Source organism: Tinamus guttatus, unplaced genomic scaffold (assembly GCF_059628265.1).
Source record: "Tinamus guttatus ecotype Peru unplaced genomic scaffold, ASM5962826v1 Tinamus_guttatus_pri_ptg000060l, whole genome shotgun sequence".
Lineage (NCBI taxonomy): Eukaryota > Metazoa > Chordata > Aves > Tinamiformes > Tinamidae > Tinamus > Tinamus guttatus.
This window is the reverse complement of record NW_028288594.1, coordinates 1,501,853-1,518,968: the sequence shown is the minus strand read 5'-3', so window position 1 is coordinate 1,518,968 and position 17,116 is coordinate 1,501,853. Positions and strand designations below refer to the sequence as shown.

At 40.1% G+C, this 17,116-nt stretch overlaps 1 protein-coding gene across 4 annotated transcripts in view; it reads right to left on the bottom strand.

Annotated features, from left to right (window-relative positions):
* Positions 1–17,116, bottom strand: part of STK39 (serine/threonine kinase 39) — an 84,917-nt gene that overhangs the window by 65,375 nt on the left and 2,426 nt on the right. For 2 of the 4 annotated variants that reach the window (XM_088519481.1, XM_088519480.1), the window contains exons 2-3: positions 6,019–6,131; positions 1,135–1,243 (exon numbers count right to left, since the gene is read on the bottom strand). In XM_088519481.1, the coding sequence (XP_088375607.1) occupies positions 1,135–1,243; positions 6,019–6,131 (222 nt within the window). Of the gene's footprint in view, positions 1–1,134; positions 1,244–4,988; positions 5,181–6,018; positions 6,132–17,116 lie in introns of those variants that run through there. The other 2 variants (XM_088519483.1, XM_088519482.1) reach the window with 2 other exon arrangements.

Below are 17,116 nucleotides of genomic sequence, written 5' to 3'. Positions count from 1 at the left end.
TCAGAATCAAGCATGCAACTATCTGATTAAATGGAAAAGCAAGCAATGCTTTGTCAGGAATGTTTTACTCAATATTTCATTAGAAAGATGTCCTAACCAATTGCTAAGCTACCATGTATTAAAAAAATCAGAAATATCCCACATTTAACCAGACAAGAACAGGAAACAGGTTTTGGTTGATGACACATATTATAGTTCAGATGTTTACCACCCAAAACGACACTCTCCGCCAACAAATTATGAGTATATCCCTTGACACACACAGTTCGACATTGAACCTCAGTTATTCTTAACTTCCAGGAATCTAACGGCAATATTTCTGTTTATACAAGAGTTTTCAACAGTTCATTTTAAGCTCCTGTCACAGATGAGTGGTTTCTCAGGGCCTGTAGCTGCTTTTGATGGTTATTAATTGTACAAAACATGACCTAACAGTCCTCAAATTCAAGCAAATACAATGTAACGTAGTTCCCATCCTTGCTTTCCAAGGGTGATGGTGCAGAAGTCTGTCGCCATCAAGACTAACCTTGAAGAACACCATTAACAATCAAAACTTCCCCATCTTATTCTGAAGGTTCAGTTTTCTAAACCATAAGCACATTCAGTCTAGTCTATTTTTCTCTCGCATAATTAAGATTTTCACACCAATAAACATCATTATAAAAATTATAATGCATGTTTGGTTAGTCTTTTAAGCAATAAAAACGATGTTATACAAACAGCAGACAGTCTTCCATGATGACTCTCAGAGTGAGAAAAGTCCATTACAAAGTCAGAAATGTATGCTTTTTTTTAATCTTCTTTTTTGGACTTGTAACTCAGAACAGGCAAACAAACTCCACACTGACTGAAGAAACAAAATTCTTCTCAGAATAGTTTTTCTTACACACTATTACGACAAATTTTTAATATTTTGATTCAGAAAATAAAATTAGAGTAATTAAATGAACAAAGATTTTCAGAAATTCTTTGTATGCATTATCAATAACCATACAAAAACTTAATCACACACATTCCTGCTATATCATTCAGCACATCTCTATGGTTCATATCTTACAATCTCCCTCTCCTGTCCTTGGTTGGTGTAATTCAATTAGCTCAAATAAGGCACAAACAAAAAAAAGAGTAACTTACCCCCACTTAACAGCTTCATAACCAGCCAAAGTTCATCCTTCACCACAAAAGAAGTGTAATAGGTCACCACATTGGGGTGATTGCATTGACTCATGGCTTGAATTTCTTTCTGTAAGAAATACAAAGCCCCGCATAATATGGCCAGCTGTCAGTTCTGCTTGAATAAATGAAGCTTTAATCGATTTCTGAAGTGAAATAATGTAACAGCACCGAAAAAAAGCACAAAATATGCATCAAGGCACCAAAACATTTCAATTTATTCGTAAATCTACGTGCGAGACAAAACATATTGCAAGGAACGCGAGGGAAGTTTGGCCAGGAGACACAAACATAATCAATTTTCTTCTTAGCACAGCAGAGAAATTATTGTTAAAGTTCCAAGTTTAGAGTGAGCAATGAAGAATGAGGAGTCTCCAAGAGCTGAAGGTGAATAGAGATCGGATAAGAGAACTGGAGAGAAGATCAAAACCTGCTGCCTTTCCTGTTCAAAAAGGCTTCAGAAACTGGAGAATGGGGCAGAGAGAGACAAGGAGGAAGAGGCTGCAGGACACGATGGACGGCGTCACCAGCTCTGCTTTCTGGCTGGCAAGGCGCGTGCCACAGAGCCAAGCAAGCAGACGGAAGTGCAAGAGGTAAAAGCAGCGTTACAGATTGAGAGGAAAACTCAGAGGAAACAATTGAGTAAAAGAACATACAGCCACCAACAGATGCACGACATGGCACTGCCAAGTAACCCTATCTGCAACACACCACAGCTGTACACAGTAAGAATGAAGGCCTTGTATTCGGGTGTTTGAGTCCTCTTCCAGTCACTGGTTTACAAAATTTTTCTGGTAACACTTTTCAGGCAAACACACATTGCTCTGGATTAGCACGTAGAGGCCTTCAGGCCTCACAGCAATTGAAGCAACCCCTGCCCTACACCTGCCTGTGCCTGTCACCAGCCACACGGCTCGTTCCCGTTCCGGAGCCAGGGGACACGCTGCTGGAGAGCAAGCCAGTCCACAGGCCAGTTCTGCTAAAAACTGATTATTCCACCTTTCCTCGATCCCTGAAAAGACAGGCCCTGTGGCTGTTCCCTATTAGATTCATTAAAGCTGCCACAGATGCTGTTTTGTACTTAGAGCCTCATTTCCGTGAATATTTTTAAAGACTTTCTTTGTTGGTTATTCACAGTGCATGTGAGATCACATGACAGTTAATTATTGCATTAAAGACTTTGATTTAATAATCACCAAAAAGTATGAGGAGGTTAAGTCAGGCTGTAGAATGACACATCTCAGAGTCCTCCCTACACTGCCTCCTAGCCCCAAAGAGGAATGTCTGTGTACCGATGCAATGAGCCTAACTGATCAATTTACGAAATAATAATTTTAGTGCGAAAAAGCAGAAGGAAAAGTAGTGAAGAAATGTGATACACATTTCTCCTTCTCAGCAGATGTGTCAGCTTAAACTCAAGTCAAGCTACTCAGGATTTTAATGCAGTTCTCCCTAACAAATCCTAACTGTAACACTCCCACTCCATTTCTTATATTCCTTTATTGTTTTGCAAAGACTGGTAACATCACAAGGCCTCACAAAGCCTGCTTGTTGCCACTGGACAAAGATACATCTAACCTGCTTTATTTATACATTAATAGTGCAGAAATGTAACTAGCTGCTTGAACTAAGCTTAACAGTCTTTAACTGAAAAGTGCTATATGTATTTTGGCTTAACCCACATCAATTACAGCAAAAATTGAGCAATCAGGGTAACCATGGCCAAAGACACCTTATTTCTCAGTTTAGTGACTGTTTCATATCAAGTCCTAGCAAAACAAAATGAAACACGCTCACGTTAAAAGTTAGCTTCTTTTTGGCCAGGTTATTTCCAATCCAGTTTCATGGATAGGTCGCACAAAGACGTGTGCCACCATTAAGAGCAGGTGACACCTAACAAGCTGCTGGAAGACAACTATTTTTGGTGGCAGCACTAACTTGCAGTATTCACAAAAACGGGGCCCGGCCGCAAGCGAGTGGGCAGACGGTTCGGTTGTGTTTGTATTTCCTAAGGACCTACCTCACAGGCACCTGGAATGTGGCACCTCCGAAGGTGCAAGGGGCTCTTTCAAGGAGCCAGCCTGGAAGGGCTGCCCAGTGCACAGTCTCAAATGTTTGCTGGTAAGAGATAATTCTCTGGAAATAGGTCTGCCAGGGCGTGCAGATAAAAGCCTCCTCCTTTATTTTACTTCTACTGAACAGCTTCAGGAGTTTCTTATTTATCTGACAGTACTGCATTGTATCAGCCAAGCTTGCACACGGATACAAGAGTTTCTCCTTTAAAACAGATCTTTTAGACAGTAAACACAGTAACGTACAGACAGATTACTGATCAAATGAACATTAAGTAGTAGTTCAAAATAAGAATTAACTCATTTTACTCTGAGTTTTATCATCTTTCTTAAAACACTAAGAGTAAGTCATTCTATAAAATTTGTTTCTTTAAGATTGAGGATAAGGGCATTCCTTATGATAGGCAGTCAGGATAATATTAAAAGACAGAAACTTTTCCTTGGCTTGCAGAGTAAAGTTACATTTAGCTTACAATAGTGAGAACATGGGACAATGCAGGAAACAGAGTATTAAATTTCAAGAGTTTGGCAGCTTTTGTAACCTTGGTATTATTTAAACTCCCTCCCCCACTGCCTTTCTATTTAATTGACAAGAGCCCAAATCCTAAGTCTGCTTACGCGGGCATCAGGCTTGCTGCATTTCCATTTCTCTAAGGCCACGGAGAGGAGGATTTGTCAAGAGTGACTTTGAACATCATAAAGCAGGCATTCATCAGCAGGATTTTAAAGAACAGAATGTTTGGGGAACAGTTCTGGAAGATCCTTATGCCAGAAGAAGCTGTTCCATCAGAAAGTAGTGACTAAAAACTCAACAGCTTCAAAATCATGTTACCAAAAAATCAAAACCAGGAGCATTCTAAGTATTAACTGAAGTATAAGTGCTTGCACAGGTATAACAATATTTTTAAAATAACTTACTCCTTTTGCTAGAGTAATATATCTATTTTTAAACAAAATCTAGAAATCTCTAGATTAAAACACAGTCAAAATATACTTATTTCCCCCAGGGGGAAAAAAAAAAAAGTTATATGTGTGCACACATGCATGCATATATGTATAATACAAAAAAAAAAAAAAAAAAAAATCATATGTGCCCTTTTGGTTACCCTTCTAAAGCAGTCCTATGAACTCAGGGAGACAGAACTTATGTTCAGGTCAATATAGATTAACAAATAAAGCACCTGAACACAGAAAAGTAGATACTGACTTATGTTAAAAAATGATGCCATGGAACAGTTGCCTTTGTACAAAAAGAAAATAACACAGGACCAGAAGTTCAAAATGTGTGGACTCATTTGGCAGACAGTGGAGGCATCTCAGCAGCACTACAGTAACTTGTACAAGCTGGTATCAAATTGTAGCTATGTCTTTTTATCATCTGGATATTTCTGGGGCAGTTTCAGTAGCTTTGCCAGCTTTCATTTGCTATAATTTTTTTTATTATTCTTAATTTCCACCAGTAATTCAAATTCTGCTAAAAAATAAACCCAAACAATAAAGTCTGATCATTTTATATTACTTTATGACAGTGTTGGCAGTCTTATGAAAGTGCTCTTTATGGGCAGTAGGTATTAATACCGCATGCACAGCCTCACCTTGGGCTGTTCTCCTTTAACAGAGCTACACTTATCCTTTGGGTTTAGTTGAACAGAAACCTCCCTGTCTCCATGGTAATTTCACTGCCATGGCCCTCGCCTCTCATACAAGTTGGTATGTAAACTAAAGGCAAATGCCCTCAATCACCAGGGGAAGAGCATTTTGGGTCCTCCACTGTAAACAAGCCATTTGATCTGAAGAAACTAGATGGACCATACCCTCTGTATCAAATTCAAGATATCTTTTGAACTGGCAATTCCCTGCTGAGGAGATCATTTCCTTCAGAGGCAGGAATTTCTGCATTAGAAAAAGCCCACAGTCTCTAGGCAGTAGTATAACCTGTGGAACAGAAGAGAGTGTTCTCACTTTTAGAATGGTTTTGCATCCTTCAATTCTCGTTTTCCTGCCTATCTATAAATAAGCATTAGACTCATAAAAACCTGACTAGGAACTACAGAAAGCAACAAGTTTAACTTTTAAAACGTTCTTTTCAACTTTTCTGTATTGTTATAGCAAGTGCAGAGGAAAAGACTCTTACAGTTCCTTTCACAAAGAGCATCCTGCAGGTGCCTTCCTCCTTTGCCCAGTGTCCCACACAAACAGCCCTGCTCCTGTGGTCCATCACTACCTGGTGGACTTTGCTACACAGCGTGTGGCAACAAGAGCTCCTGGTGCGCGGCCACAGAGCCTTCCTTACCCCAGCCTTCCCCCTCCAAAACGCTATCATTGCAGAAATATTCTGACAACCAGGCTTTGCCTTTTTTTTGTGCTTTAGATATTTTAAGACAACCTATTAAGTTTTACTATTATATTTTAACTAGTCTTCACACAAATGAACATACACCTTTCTTCAATATTAAGAAATGTAAGATGACTATAGAGTAGCCTCTCAAAAAAAAAGTCTCCAGAAATCAAGGTTAAGGTTCTTCCCAGAGCTCTCAAGAGTCATTTAACTCAAAGGATTCAGGTTTGTACCTCTTCTTTTTAGGGTACTGGGAAGTATATATTTGCCTGATATATTTTAGGGTGAGGTATCTTTCTTTCGGATTATTTTAAGTCCTTTTCCCCTCCCCAACAATATCCTGCATAAAACCCTGCTCTCACTCTTGCACCAAGTAAAATCAAGATCAAAGCAGCAGATCGTCTCCCTACAGCATGTTCTCTCTGCTTTACTTACGAGTAGCTCATCCATACTGGTCTGGCATTTCTCTAAGTTGATCCTCTTTATTGCTACGCGTTCTTGCCTGGGTTTGCATAGCGCTGCCTGGACAACAGCTGTAGCACCGCTACCTGGAAAAAGGCAGAAGAGGAACACGGACTTAATGTGACTGGAATTCCCACCAGCGCCCAGCCTAAGAACCCAGCGCAGACCAAGAACGGAAGAACCTTCTGTAAGGCCTTTTCCAGCATTTCCGGCACACGCCGGCAGGACAGCTTGCTCACTTCCCACATGGAGAAGAAAGGCTCTCCAGTTCAGAGACTACAAGCAATTCCAGGGAGGAGAACTGAACATAATGGGCTCATTTATCAAGTCACTCCCACACCTAAATGCACTTCAAAGCTTGGGAGCCCTTACATTTTGCTTCTGGATACATCTGTTTCAATCAATATTTTAAATATTTCATGACTTGCGGATCGAACATGATGAAAAGTGCTAAATGTAGGGGATCGCTTTGTCAGATGTTATTTCTTTCAGTTCTTTCAGGTCACTCCCGCTTACCAGGCTTTTGTCCCCACTGCTTAACGAACATAGAAACACTGCTAAAATTGCACATGCCCAAACTTCTACAGTCCCGCCCGCGTTCCTTGCTGGTCTGTTATGAGCAGGATAACCACGGACAAAAGGGCTGCTGGAGAAGAGCGCGAGGCGCGAGTGTCACACCAGCTGGAAGGTGGTGCCAGGTACTGAACGGCCTGGCGGGGAAGCAAGCCACACTTGCAAGCTGCAGGAGTAGAAAGTCCCACTGCTTCTTTTATCGAGCACCCTCTGGGTTTGCCCCAGGGTCAGTATCTCAGCATTGCTTACCAAACTAATGAGGTGTTTCCAATTAATATTCACAAAGAGTTGCCAAGCTTGAACATCTTAGAGCTACATCAAGCATAGCAGAGTACTTCCTCGAAGCAAGTGCATCTTGCTCATTTACGCAAAAATCTAAAATCCCCTGAGCAGCTCCCACCTGTAATTCTATTTTCACATAAATTACGGTCTTCTAGTAACTCACTGAACTGAGCACCTGCTCACACATCATGCTCTATTTACGCACAGTAATTGGCATGTGCTGGATGAATAGAAATAATGAACAAAAACTGTTTTGTTGTCAGGCCCCACAAACATGGATTCAGTTACCAGTCGACTTAGGAACAATTGAGAGCTTTTCCCTCCATGCACCCAAAAAAACACCAACAATAACTCATGACCGGAAGTTATTGTCCATGATTTAACTTCTATTTGCTTAGATATTTTCATGTCTTGTTTGATTGCATGTTTTTTCCCCCTCTGCTCAAACCACAAAGTTTTTTAGCTCAGTACACAAATTTTATTATAGTATAAAACTGAGTTTATCCTAGAAAGATGAAATTCTTTAAAATGTCTTAACAGGATAAACCAGTCATGCTTCCTCTTCTGCCTCTTGCAGGCAAATATTGACATGTCCTGTTCCATCAGCTTACAGATGCAGTCTTTAAAAATTCCAGTAATGGCATTAATAAAAGAATTAAGAGATATTAAAAAATAAAGAAAGAAAGGGAGACAACATCCCAAGGAAGGAACTGATAGGTCTACCTACTTCAACTCTAATAAGATTCATTTTATACCATTTTCATGAAGCCCGCACATGAAGACATAAATTCTCTCATCATTTTGCTATGCAACTCCAGGCTGGGGGAAAAGAGGAAAGAAACTAAATCTTTAGCTATGAAGGACTCTGGAACCAAGAGTAAAGATTCTCCTTGATGTCTCTTTTCTCCATATGCTAGTAGTTTTCTCCACTTGTAGAAAACCAACCGAATTTGCACTTTCAAAACACAATTGTACACCAAAGTCACATTAAAATAAGACCATCACACAAAAGAAAAATTCCTCAGCACTGTTTGGATGTAATCTTAGCTGCTTCCTCAAGGTAAAGTACAATAGTATAGTGACAATAAAAAGTTACTTTAGAAGAACTTCGGAAAACTTGGATTACAAAAAACAGTCATGTCACATCCCTAACCTTACCCCCATTATAGTTCCTGCTCAAGTTGTACACTAGCCCAAACCAAACAGAATGCATTTACTGCTATTTAGACATTCTTCTCTTACAAGATTAATCATGGGCATATCTGCTAGGCACAACTTGAAGATCGGTTCCTCTTTTGACTACTAAAGGAGGATGAGAGGTGAAGTTTTGGGACACAAACTGCAGAGTTCAGAAGTTATTTATATAAAGAGCCTATCAGCGCACTTGCCTGTTTCGCCTCTCCAGAGGTGCTGACTTGCAATGGGTTATCTTTAATCACAACAGTATGATGCATTGGCAATGCAAAAAGTTTGCTCTGTTTAGAGTAAGGGTAACCTCAGTTTCTCTTCTTTCTCTTCTCATTGGAACCCGCTAGACAATATATTATTTTGACACTAAATGTAACCTATGCAGCCTGCATTCTTGGTGGGATACAGATAGAAAACAGATTTGAAAAGAGTTTCAGGTATTAAAATAGCCACTTAGTGGCTCTATGCTTCCTTCCACTGAAAACATTTTTCCTCTCCTCCTCTGGCTCACAATGGAAACCACTGAGGATAAAGGAGAGGAAAGTCCTTAACTTTCCCATGTGCTCTGAAGCCTCCTTCTGTGCAAGTGAAGGAGTGATGTCCTACTCTAGTCTACTACACAAGTAGAGGAACTGAAGGGCTCCTGAGGAACAGATGTTCAACAGGACTGACCAGAGAAGCTACTCATCAGAAGAGTTTACAGACTAGAACAATAGTCTACCATCATGCAAATAATAATGATTATGATAATAATAAAAGTCCCAGACATTTTTAGCATGACAATTTAGCTAAGCATAACAATTTGATTCATGTTGAAAGAAACTGTTTACATAGGATAAGCTACAGTAAACCATTCCCGTTGGAAGACCAGGCTTACTCGGGTATGCAGAACCTTGCGAGGCATCCAGAACCCCGTGCTCGAGGTGAACATGCACCTGCTCTACCACAGGAAAAGCACTGACGGGTCTGAGCAGCCAGCCACGCACGATGCTTGGCCATTCCAAAAAAGGAGCTGTCAGAATGAAAGCTCACGCTGGCCGAGCTGGGAAGCCTTTATCTGCAGGGGTCTCCTACAGAAGGAGCTACGGAGCGATCACCAGCAGTCAGACTCAAAACCCTGCTTTGTTGGATTTATAGTTTTTCACCACTTTTGGGAGTCTTCTTCCTGCTTGCTGCTGCATCAAGCCCGGTATCAGAAAGTTAACAGTGAAATAATGCAATTTCAGTCCACAAGATGCCTACTGCTATTGCCATTTCACAACGGGCCATGACAGGCAGTTTGACCTTGCCCTCATGTTCCTTACTGTCATCCTACAACTACGGGTGTTAATACTTTAGTTTTGTTTACCTTCTACTAATCAAGTCCCCAGCACTAACAGAATGAAGATAGAAGGCAGCAGCACTCCATGTGCACATCACACGTGTACACACACACCTTCACCTTCACACAAGCATGCAGCACTTCTGCAGCACTTCTGCTCATTTATTCCCTGTGGCAGATCTATAAATGTCTTGCACTTTACACCATTTATCTCAGCACTTTTATACCAAATACATCTAGGACTATGTTTTTCCTCCTCAAAAGATTAAAATAATAAAAAAAAAAAATAAAAAAAAAAAGGAACTTTACTACTCCATAGTGGTTTACCAAGTCTTATTTTTAGTACCTCATTATTATTCTACAGTATCCTCATGCAAACATCTTTGAAAGGGTTTTGCATTCATTAGGTTCCTTCAGACACTACCACTGTCCCCCACCTACCACATTTCTTCTAATTTCTCCATATATATGAGAAGACCAGCGAGAGAGATGTAATTCGTTGGTAATGACACCAGCTTTCTTGCTGATGGGATGCCTGACACATTAGACAGAAGTCATAACTACAGAACACCAACTGCCCTATCTTGGTACTTGTACAAGCTCTTACATATCTACCCAGGGATGAGCCCAAGCCCCAGGGGAAGGCAGGTGCACCTGGCACCAGCCACCTCGAAGAGAGGCCATTCGCCCCCATGGACAAGGAGAGAGGGAGACAGGAAAAGACAGCATGCTATGGAGAAGCTCTAGGCATCCCTGCTGCATAACTGGAACACAGAGGACATTGAGGAGCTAGTGGAGAAAATGAAGCAAGGAAGCATAAGTAACCAGCTGTCTGTTCCTCCAGATCAAGGATAAGACTCACCTCTGAGTGCCTGAATTGGGAAGATTATGTAGATTTTGAATGTATACCAGCCATTGTTATTATTATTATTATTGTGCCTCTATTTCCCATAACAATTTTAGTTTGTAAACCCAAATTGTAGTTCAAAAATAATGGTCTGTGCTGCCATATCACCTCATCTTACTGGCATACTCTGTTTAGTAGCATTCTGTTCTTATCTTTTGCACTACTTTAATACCACTATTTTTTTTAAACAATATCCCTCTTTCTTACATCTACCCAAATCTCATGAAGTTGATAGTAATCTCATGTGGTAGTTAATCCAGGGTTTTGTGAGTATTTGGAACCTTACAAATCAATTTTTGCAAGTTACACGTAGGTATATTATCTTTGAGGGAATTCCTTTTAATCTGACAAAGTATCTCAATATAACTAGTCCAAAAAAATAATTACACACTCAAAACTGAGCATGCAGAATCGCCAGTTATTGGCATTGTACTCACGTACCACTACAATTATGATTTGAATGGCAGCTGGTTCTTCCAAATCCCAGATAATGCAACAGATACCTGCCAAACTAGAGCCTCTTCTTCTGTAAAGTGTATATATTCTCTCTCCAAGATATGTGCACAATCCCTTTGGAAGTCCATGGCTCAACGCAGTTGTTATGATTTTTCCCCAGAAGCCTGCGTGGTCCTGGCCTTGTGCTGATTCCTTTGGGACATGTGCATCTGTAACGGGTACTCATCATTAGACCCCTTCCCACATGCACTTACCATTCGCCCGTGGCATTAATGTATCAGGTCTCCCCAACAGACAATCAGACTGTGTGCGCGTTTGAAACATCACATCGACAGCTACAACAAATTGCGAAGATGACACTACAGAACAGGTTGGCATTGGACATACTACCATGAAAGGAAGAAAGAGCATGTGAAATCCTTAATAAGACACCGGGAGAATGTTGTGTTGCTACAGAAAACAGGATGCCTGAAAAGTATTGAGCCAAGTGTCACAAGAAAATGTGACTGTGACTATGGTCATGGGGTGGAATGACAGGCAAGCACTAACTAAAGCTCCTCCGGATTATTTTCCTGTCTCCCTTTAACAGCAGATAGCATGACACCATAATAAGAGGGTCAGACTGGAAGATTTAGGGGATGCTAATGAGCATTAGCTACATTTATTTATATTTACAGGAGATACTAATAGGAATTAAATTATAAGCTTAAATTCAGCACCTATAATAAAATGCTTTCATGTAAAAGAAACTGGAAGGCAAAAGTAATTTCATAACTGAACTGTATGAGTGTATTCCAGTTCACAACTCCAAAGGTATGATTCAAGCTTGTGTTCTTGCCCATTTTTCTTCTACAGGACAGAAACTATAATCAACAAGTAATTACATAATGTTTTTCTGGCCTGATAAATTAACTGCCACTACCTTGAAGTAGATATACCAACCAGTCTGTTTGTTTACAGCTGTAATCATCACTAAGAAAAAGGCTCACACATTCCATATGGATCTAATCTTTGAGATCCTGTATCTTAGGTTTTCACAACATCTAAAAGCATGAACAGGGACATTAAAAACCTTCATTTTTCAGTCTATTTCTAGTCCTCATTTCTCCAAGTCCATTACCATAGCTCGTACAAGTTGTATCATACAGTCTTTACACCGGTCTTATATGATAACCTCACTTTTTACCTATATTCTACTTTTCATCAGAACATCTCAGAAGCCGCAGGAATATTAAGACTAACAAAACAGTTCAGAACTTGTTGATCATCAAGACATATTAATTCGTCATACTGGGTTTTCAAACTGCTGAGTGCAAGTCCTAGTCTAATACCTAGGGATTCAAGAACCATGCAGATAGTCCAAGCCTTTCCGTGAAGTCCATGTGGGAGCAAACCATAGGACTAGGCCACAGTCAGCACCTTGGCAAACATCTCCTGGAATTTTTCAGAGAGACTCTTTAAACCTCACTGCCTTTATGAGCACTGCTAGCGTCTCGACAGAGTCATGTAAACTTCCTCCAGACTAATCAGCAGTCAATCAGAAGCCTACCTAAATCTCGAGAGGCATGTACATTTCTCCATGAACACTTTTCCCTTCCAAAACCTACCAAAAAAATCAAATAATAATTAAAAAGAAAACAGAAAAATGTATTGGACCAGTCAGGATTTCATCCCACCACCGAGGCTGTATTGAAAAGCCAGAAATAAGTAGAAATCTACTCATTCAAGAAAGCTAATTATTTATTTACATGTAGTAAGCAGCATCAATTTCTGCCAAGAGATTTCACTTATGAAAAAAAAGAAAAAGAAAAAAAAATTACTATTAATTTGGGGCCGTATTTACCTTAATACCATATTTATTTTCTCAGTCCTGCAAGCAGATTGCTCCTCTCCTGCTGCTGCTCAACAGTATGCCAGTGATTTTACCAAACCCTAAAAGTTAACAAAAGTAACTAACGTAACATGATTTTTAAGCTCCTTTCTTTAAAAGCCAAGAATTATTATTAACAGAAAGGAAAAATAGCTTTCATCTTACTAAAACTGCTGTGTTATAGTTCTGAAATATTTTGGGTCAACGATAATGACGAAACAAAACAAAACACCCCCACACACATACACTATGAGACACACACACACAGGGTTAAGCAAAAATGAAATTTGGCCTGCACGTGTAGCCACTGCACAAGCTGCCCAGTTCTCCTTCACATGGAGAGCTTGGTGCTTAATCCCTCGAGCCAGTGAGAACAGATGTGGTTTTGTTTCCATTTAACAAAGAGGGCTCCATTGGACAAGCAGATTCGGGGAGGAGGGGGAAGCTCTCTGATCTAAGGGTAAGTCGTTCTTTAGATTTTTTACTTTAAAAATAAATAAATAAATATAATAAAGTAAAACTGTCCTAATGTTTCAAAGCAACCCATGATCCAACTTGGAATTGCTCTCCCAGGTTGGAGCTTGGCCTCTGCTCTCAAAGCATCCTTACAGGGCTCCTCATAAGAAATGGCTCCTCTTTGAAGATGCAAAACCTTCCTATTCAAAGACTTGGCTAGAATCAAAACCATGTAATCCCTTCAAAGTTCCACACAATTACCATCAGAAATGCCTCTCCTAGAGCACTTAAGGAACTCCTGTGCAGACAGGAGTTTTCAGGGCTCAGAGGTTTCTGACCTAAGCTCTAGGAAATACTTAGAGATGAGGAAATGCAGGAGAGAGAGAGTGGAGACAGGAGTCCAGACATGATGGAGGTTGGCACAACCACCTGCAAGAGCAGGAAACACCACACATTTTTCTAAATTAACAATACACAGAATCCGCCAATTACCTGATGCATTGAATTTGTATTGCTTACATGCATCTCTTGCATGCTGATTACATGCAACTTTGTTTAACCTTCAGTTTAGCAAGCCGACTTTAAAACTGCTTTACTTGCTCTTCAATTACAATAGCAACAGAATCAAAGCAAATTACACATCAGCATCATTATTTTTGCTTATTTTTATACCATTCAGGTTCTTGTAAAAATATAATTAATCTTCACATAATCACACACCAGCTGAGGTTGAAAGGGAGCTCTGGAGATGATCCAGCCTGACCTGCTCAAGCAGGGTCACCTAGAGCCTGCTGCCCAGGATTGCGTCCATACAGCTTTCAAACATCTCCAAGGAAGACTCCACAACCAGTTTAAAACATCCTTATACTCAGATGGAGCTTTCTGTATCTCTGTTTGTGCCTGTTGCCTCTCATCCTCTTACTGGGCGCCACTGGGAAGATCCTGGCCCCATCTTCTTTATATCCTCCCCTCAGATATTTTCTATGCATTGATAAGACGCCCCTGGGCCTTCTCTTCCCCAGACTAAACAGTTCCAGCTCTCTCAGCCTTTCCTCACAGGAGGTACTTCAGTCCCTTAATCCTTTTGGTGGCCCCTTCCCTGAACGCGCCCCACACCTGCATTGCCCTGGGGGGCTGAGCACTGGACACTGCACACAGGGCCTCGCCAGGGCCGAGCGAAGGGCAAGGACCAGCTGCCGCGACCTGCTGGCACCGCTCAGCCTGCAGCAGCCCAGGCCACTTGGCCATAAGGACACGCTGTAGGCTGGTAATCTTCCTCTAGTCAACTCTGAATTCCAGAGCTAAAAAAAAAGAGAAAATATTAAGTTATACCACAAAACAGGATCATTTGCAAAGCCTATCATCTCAGAGCAATGCAAACCAAAACCTGGTCTCCCATCACTTGGTATTTCCAACACAGAAAATCCACTCTGGCCAAGGCAAAGCTCTCCTCCCTAACATTAATAGTGTTGTGCACAGATAAGTCTTATAACTAAAAAATAAAAGCTCAGCACAGCCTCACTGTGCGTATATACAACAGACTAAGATGAGATTGCGTTTAAGATTTATTGGCATGGAGCAGAATTTGTTTTCAATCAGAATTAAAGTTCTGCTGTAAAAATATAAGACCTCTTATATTTTCACAAATAGTGAGTTAAGTAATATTTACAAATTTTGATGTTCACCATATCTTTAGTTGCTGCTGTATTTCACTGAGGCAAGTAATATTTCAGAGCACAAGTGAATTTGCTGTATAAAAATCTATAAAAAGTTCTTCAAGAAGAAAACTCCATGAAGTGCTTTTTCTTCAAATGTTTTTATTAAGCATGGGAATAGGACATTTCAGGAAGTGCGAAAGTGCATCTGACTAACAGAAGAGAGAACTGTAATTTTCCCTCCACAACTACAGAGAAGCTTCTCTGTTAGAGAAGTAAGCTGTTAGCTTACGCTGTAATTAAAACTTGAACACCAGAAGGTCCGAAGAACCATAATCCAAGACCTCTCTATAGAGTCAAAGAAAGAGCTCGGATAACAGCAAATATAGAAGAGTCCATTTTGTCAGACAAAGAGCCATTAGCAATACAAATGCAGCAAGGATAAATAAATAAATAAATCTCATTCCATAGAAACCCCAACAAAGACCCTGGAGCCGTTAGTGTGAGCATCTCACGGGCTCTTTACAATAAGAACTATAAAATCAGCAGAACAGTCCTGAATTGTAACCTGTTTCAGACACTAATCCCAACACATCTGACTTAGCAACACTGACTGTTCTGCGGTAACAAATCACAAGGTATTTTTGAATTCAAAGTTAGAAAGGCAGCTCTAGACCAGAGACCAAATTTAAGTAAGGGAACACTTGTAATCAGCTGCTGCAGAGAATATGAAGATATTTCATCACGTAGAACTAACCTCTTACTTTGAAATTAATTCCAGTCGTTGTAAAAATACAATTTTATGTGAAAAGCTGCGCTCCAGCCTCCTCACGGGCTGATGCCCCCTCTCTGCCCTCCGCATCTGCACCAAAGCAGTCTGACAAACAGCAACTTCCAGCCAGCAGGCAAACATCAACTCCAGCGCAGTTTTCCAAAACCAAGGCAAAGCCACTTGATCACTTCAATTTAAGAAACCTTCTAAAAAACTTAATAAAATACTAATACCCCTTTGTCTCTTCCATGTAATGTAGGACTTATTACAGATTGAGAGATAAAAATATAATTTTAAGACTACACACTTCAGTCTTCAGGTTTTTAGACTAATTACTGTTTAAATATCAGTGCAGAATTTTATTGCCTCTAAAGACAGCAGAAAAAAAAATGCCTCACATGTAAGCTTTGTTAATTTAGAAAAATCTATTTCAATTACCTTATTCAGAAGGCTCTATAATAAACACAAACTGAAAACAAAATTCACTCTCTCTTACAGTATTGCCTTTATTAGCTAATCCACCTGGAAAAAAATAACCAGCATATATTAAAAATCCACTGCACCATTTAACTTTTAATGCACTCAAATCATACAAAGAGATATCCCAGCCCTCACAAAATCAGATCTGGTTCTTTCTTAATAGCAATTACATTTCTTATCATTCCAACTCCTCCTGTTCATTGCTTTGGATCTCACTGAACTAATAGCTAGGAACGCCTTTTTAGCTTCCAAATGTGCATGCTTCTGGTAGCCTTTATCAATCTGAATTAACACAAGAATTTCCTCCTCTCTTAACTCTCTCCATTTGCAGGCAGCCATCACAATGGTTTCTTCCTGCTCCAAGGAAGATTTTCTGTAGGCATTAGTGGGCACGGCCTCTGCTTTGCATCAGGCCTATCAATCATGCAGCCAGGCAAACAGGCAACCTGATCTCACAGAAAACTAACCCAGTGGAAGAACAGCTAGTTTTCTGTCGGATCAATGAGACCCTTTCAACAGCAGCTTGTTAGAGCAGATTAAATGTACTGTAAAACTGTACATCAGAGTTTAAGGGACAGGCTAACCACCTTAACAACAAAAAAATATGAAATAACAACTCCTAAGAAGCACTCTTTAAAGACAGCACTTTCTCCTTACCAGACGCTTCAATCTCTCTGCAAACACAAAGAAAGCAATGGATAGAGGAGAAGGGAAAGGCACTATACCCTTCGGCACCTGCAGCACGTGGCCTCAGTTTTCAAAATAGCTTCCACCTTGACACATACTAGCAGTTAAGAAAAGTTCATGTTTATTCAGAGAAAAAGAGCAGAAGTTCTCCAACACGCCAAACCCAGACAAGAGAGACAACTAAACTAAATATAAAATCTCCCATTACTAGTAATGATTTTCATTTTCTATCTTATCACCAGCGAAACTTGTAAATACCCCTAAAACAGTTCATTGGTCATTCTGCATGTGCTCAATACAGGAGATATGGGGATGAATCACCCTGGTGCACCTTTCCTTTTAAAAAATCCCAGAAAGATGCACCCATATGTTGTTAGTTTGCTCATTTACCTGAGAAAGGGCAGGTGTAACAGACCCATCCCTT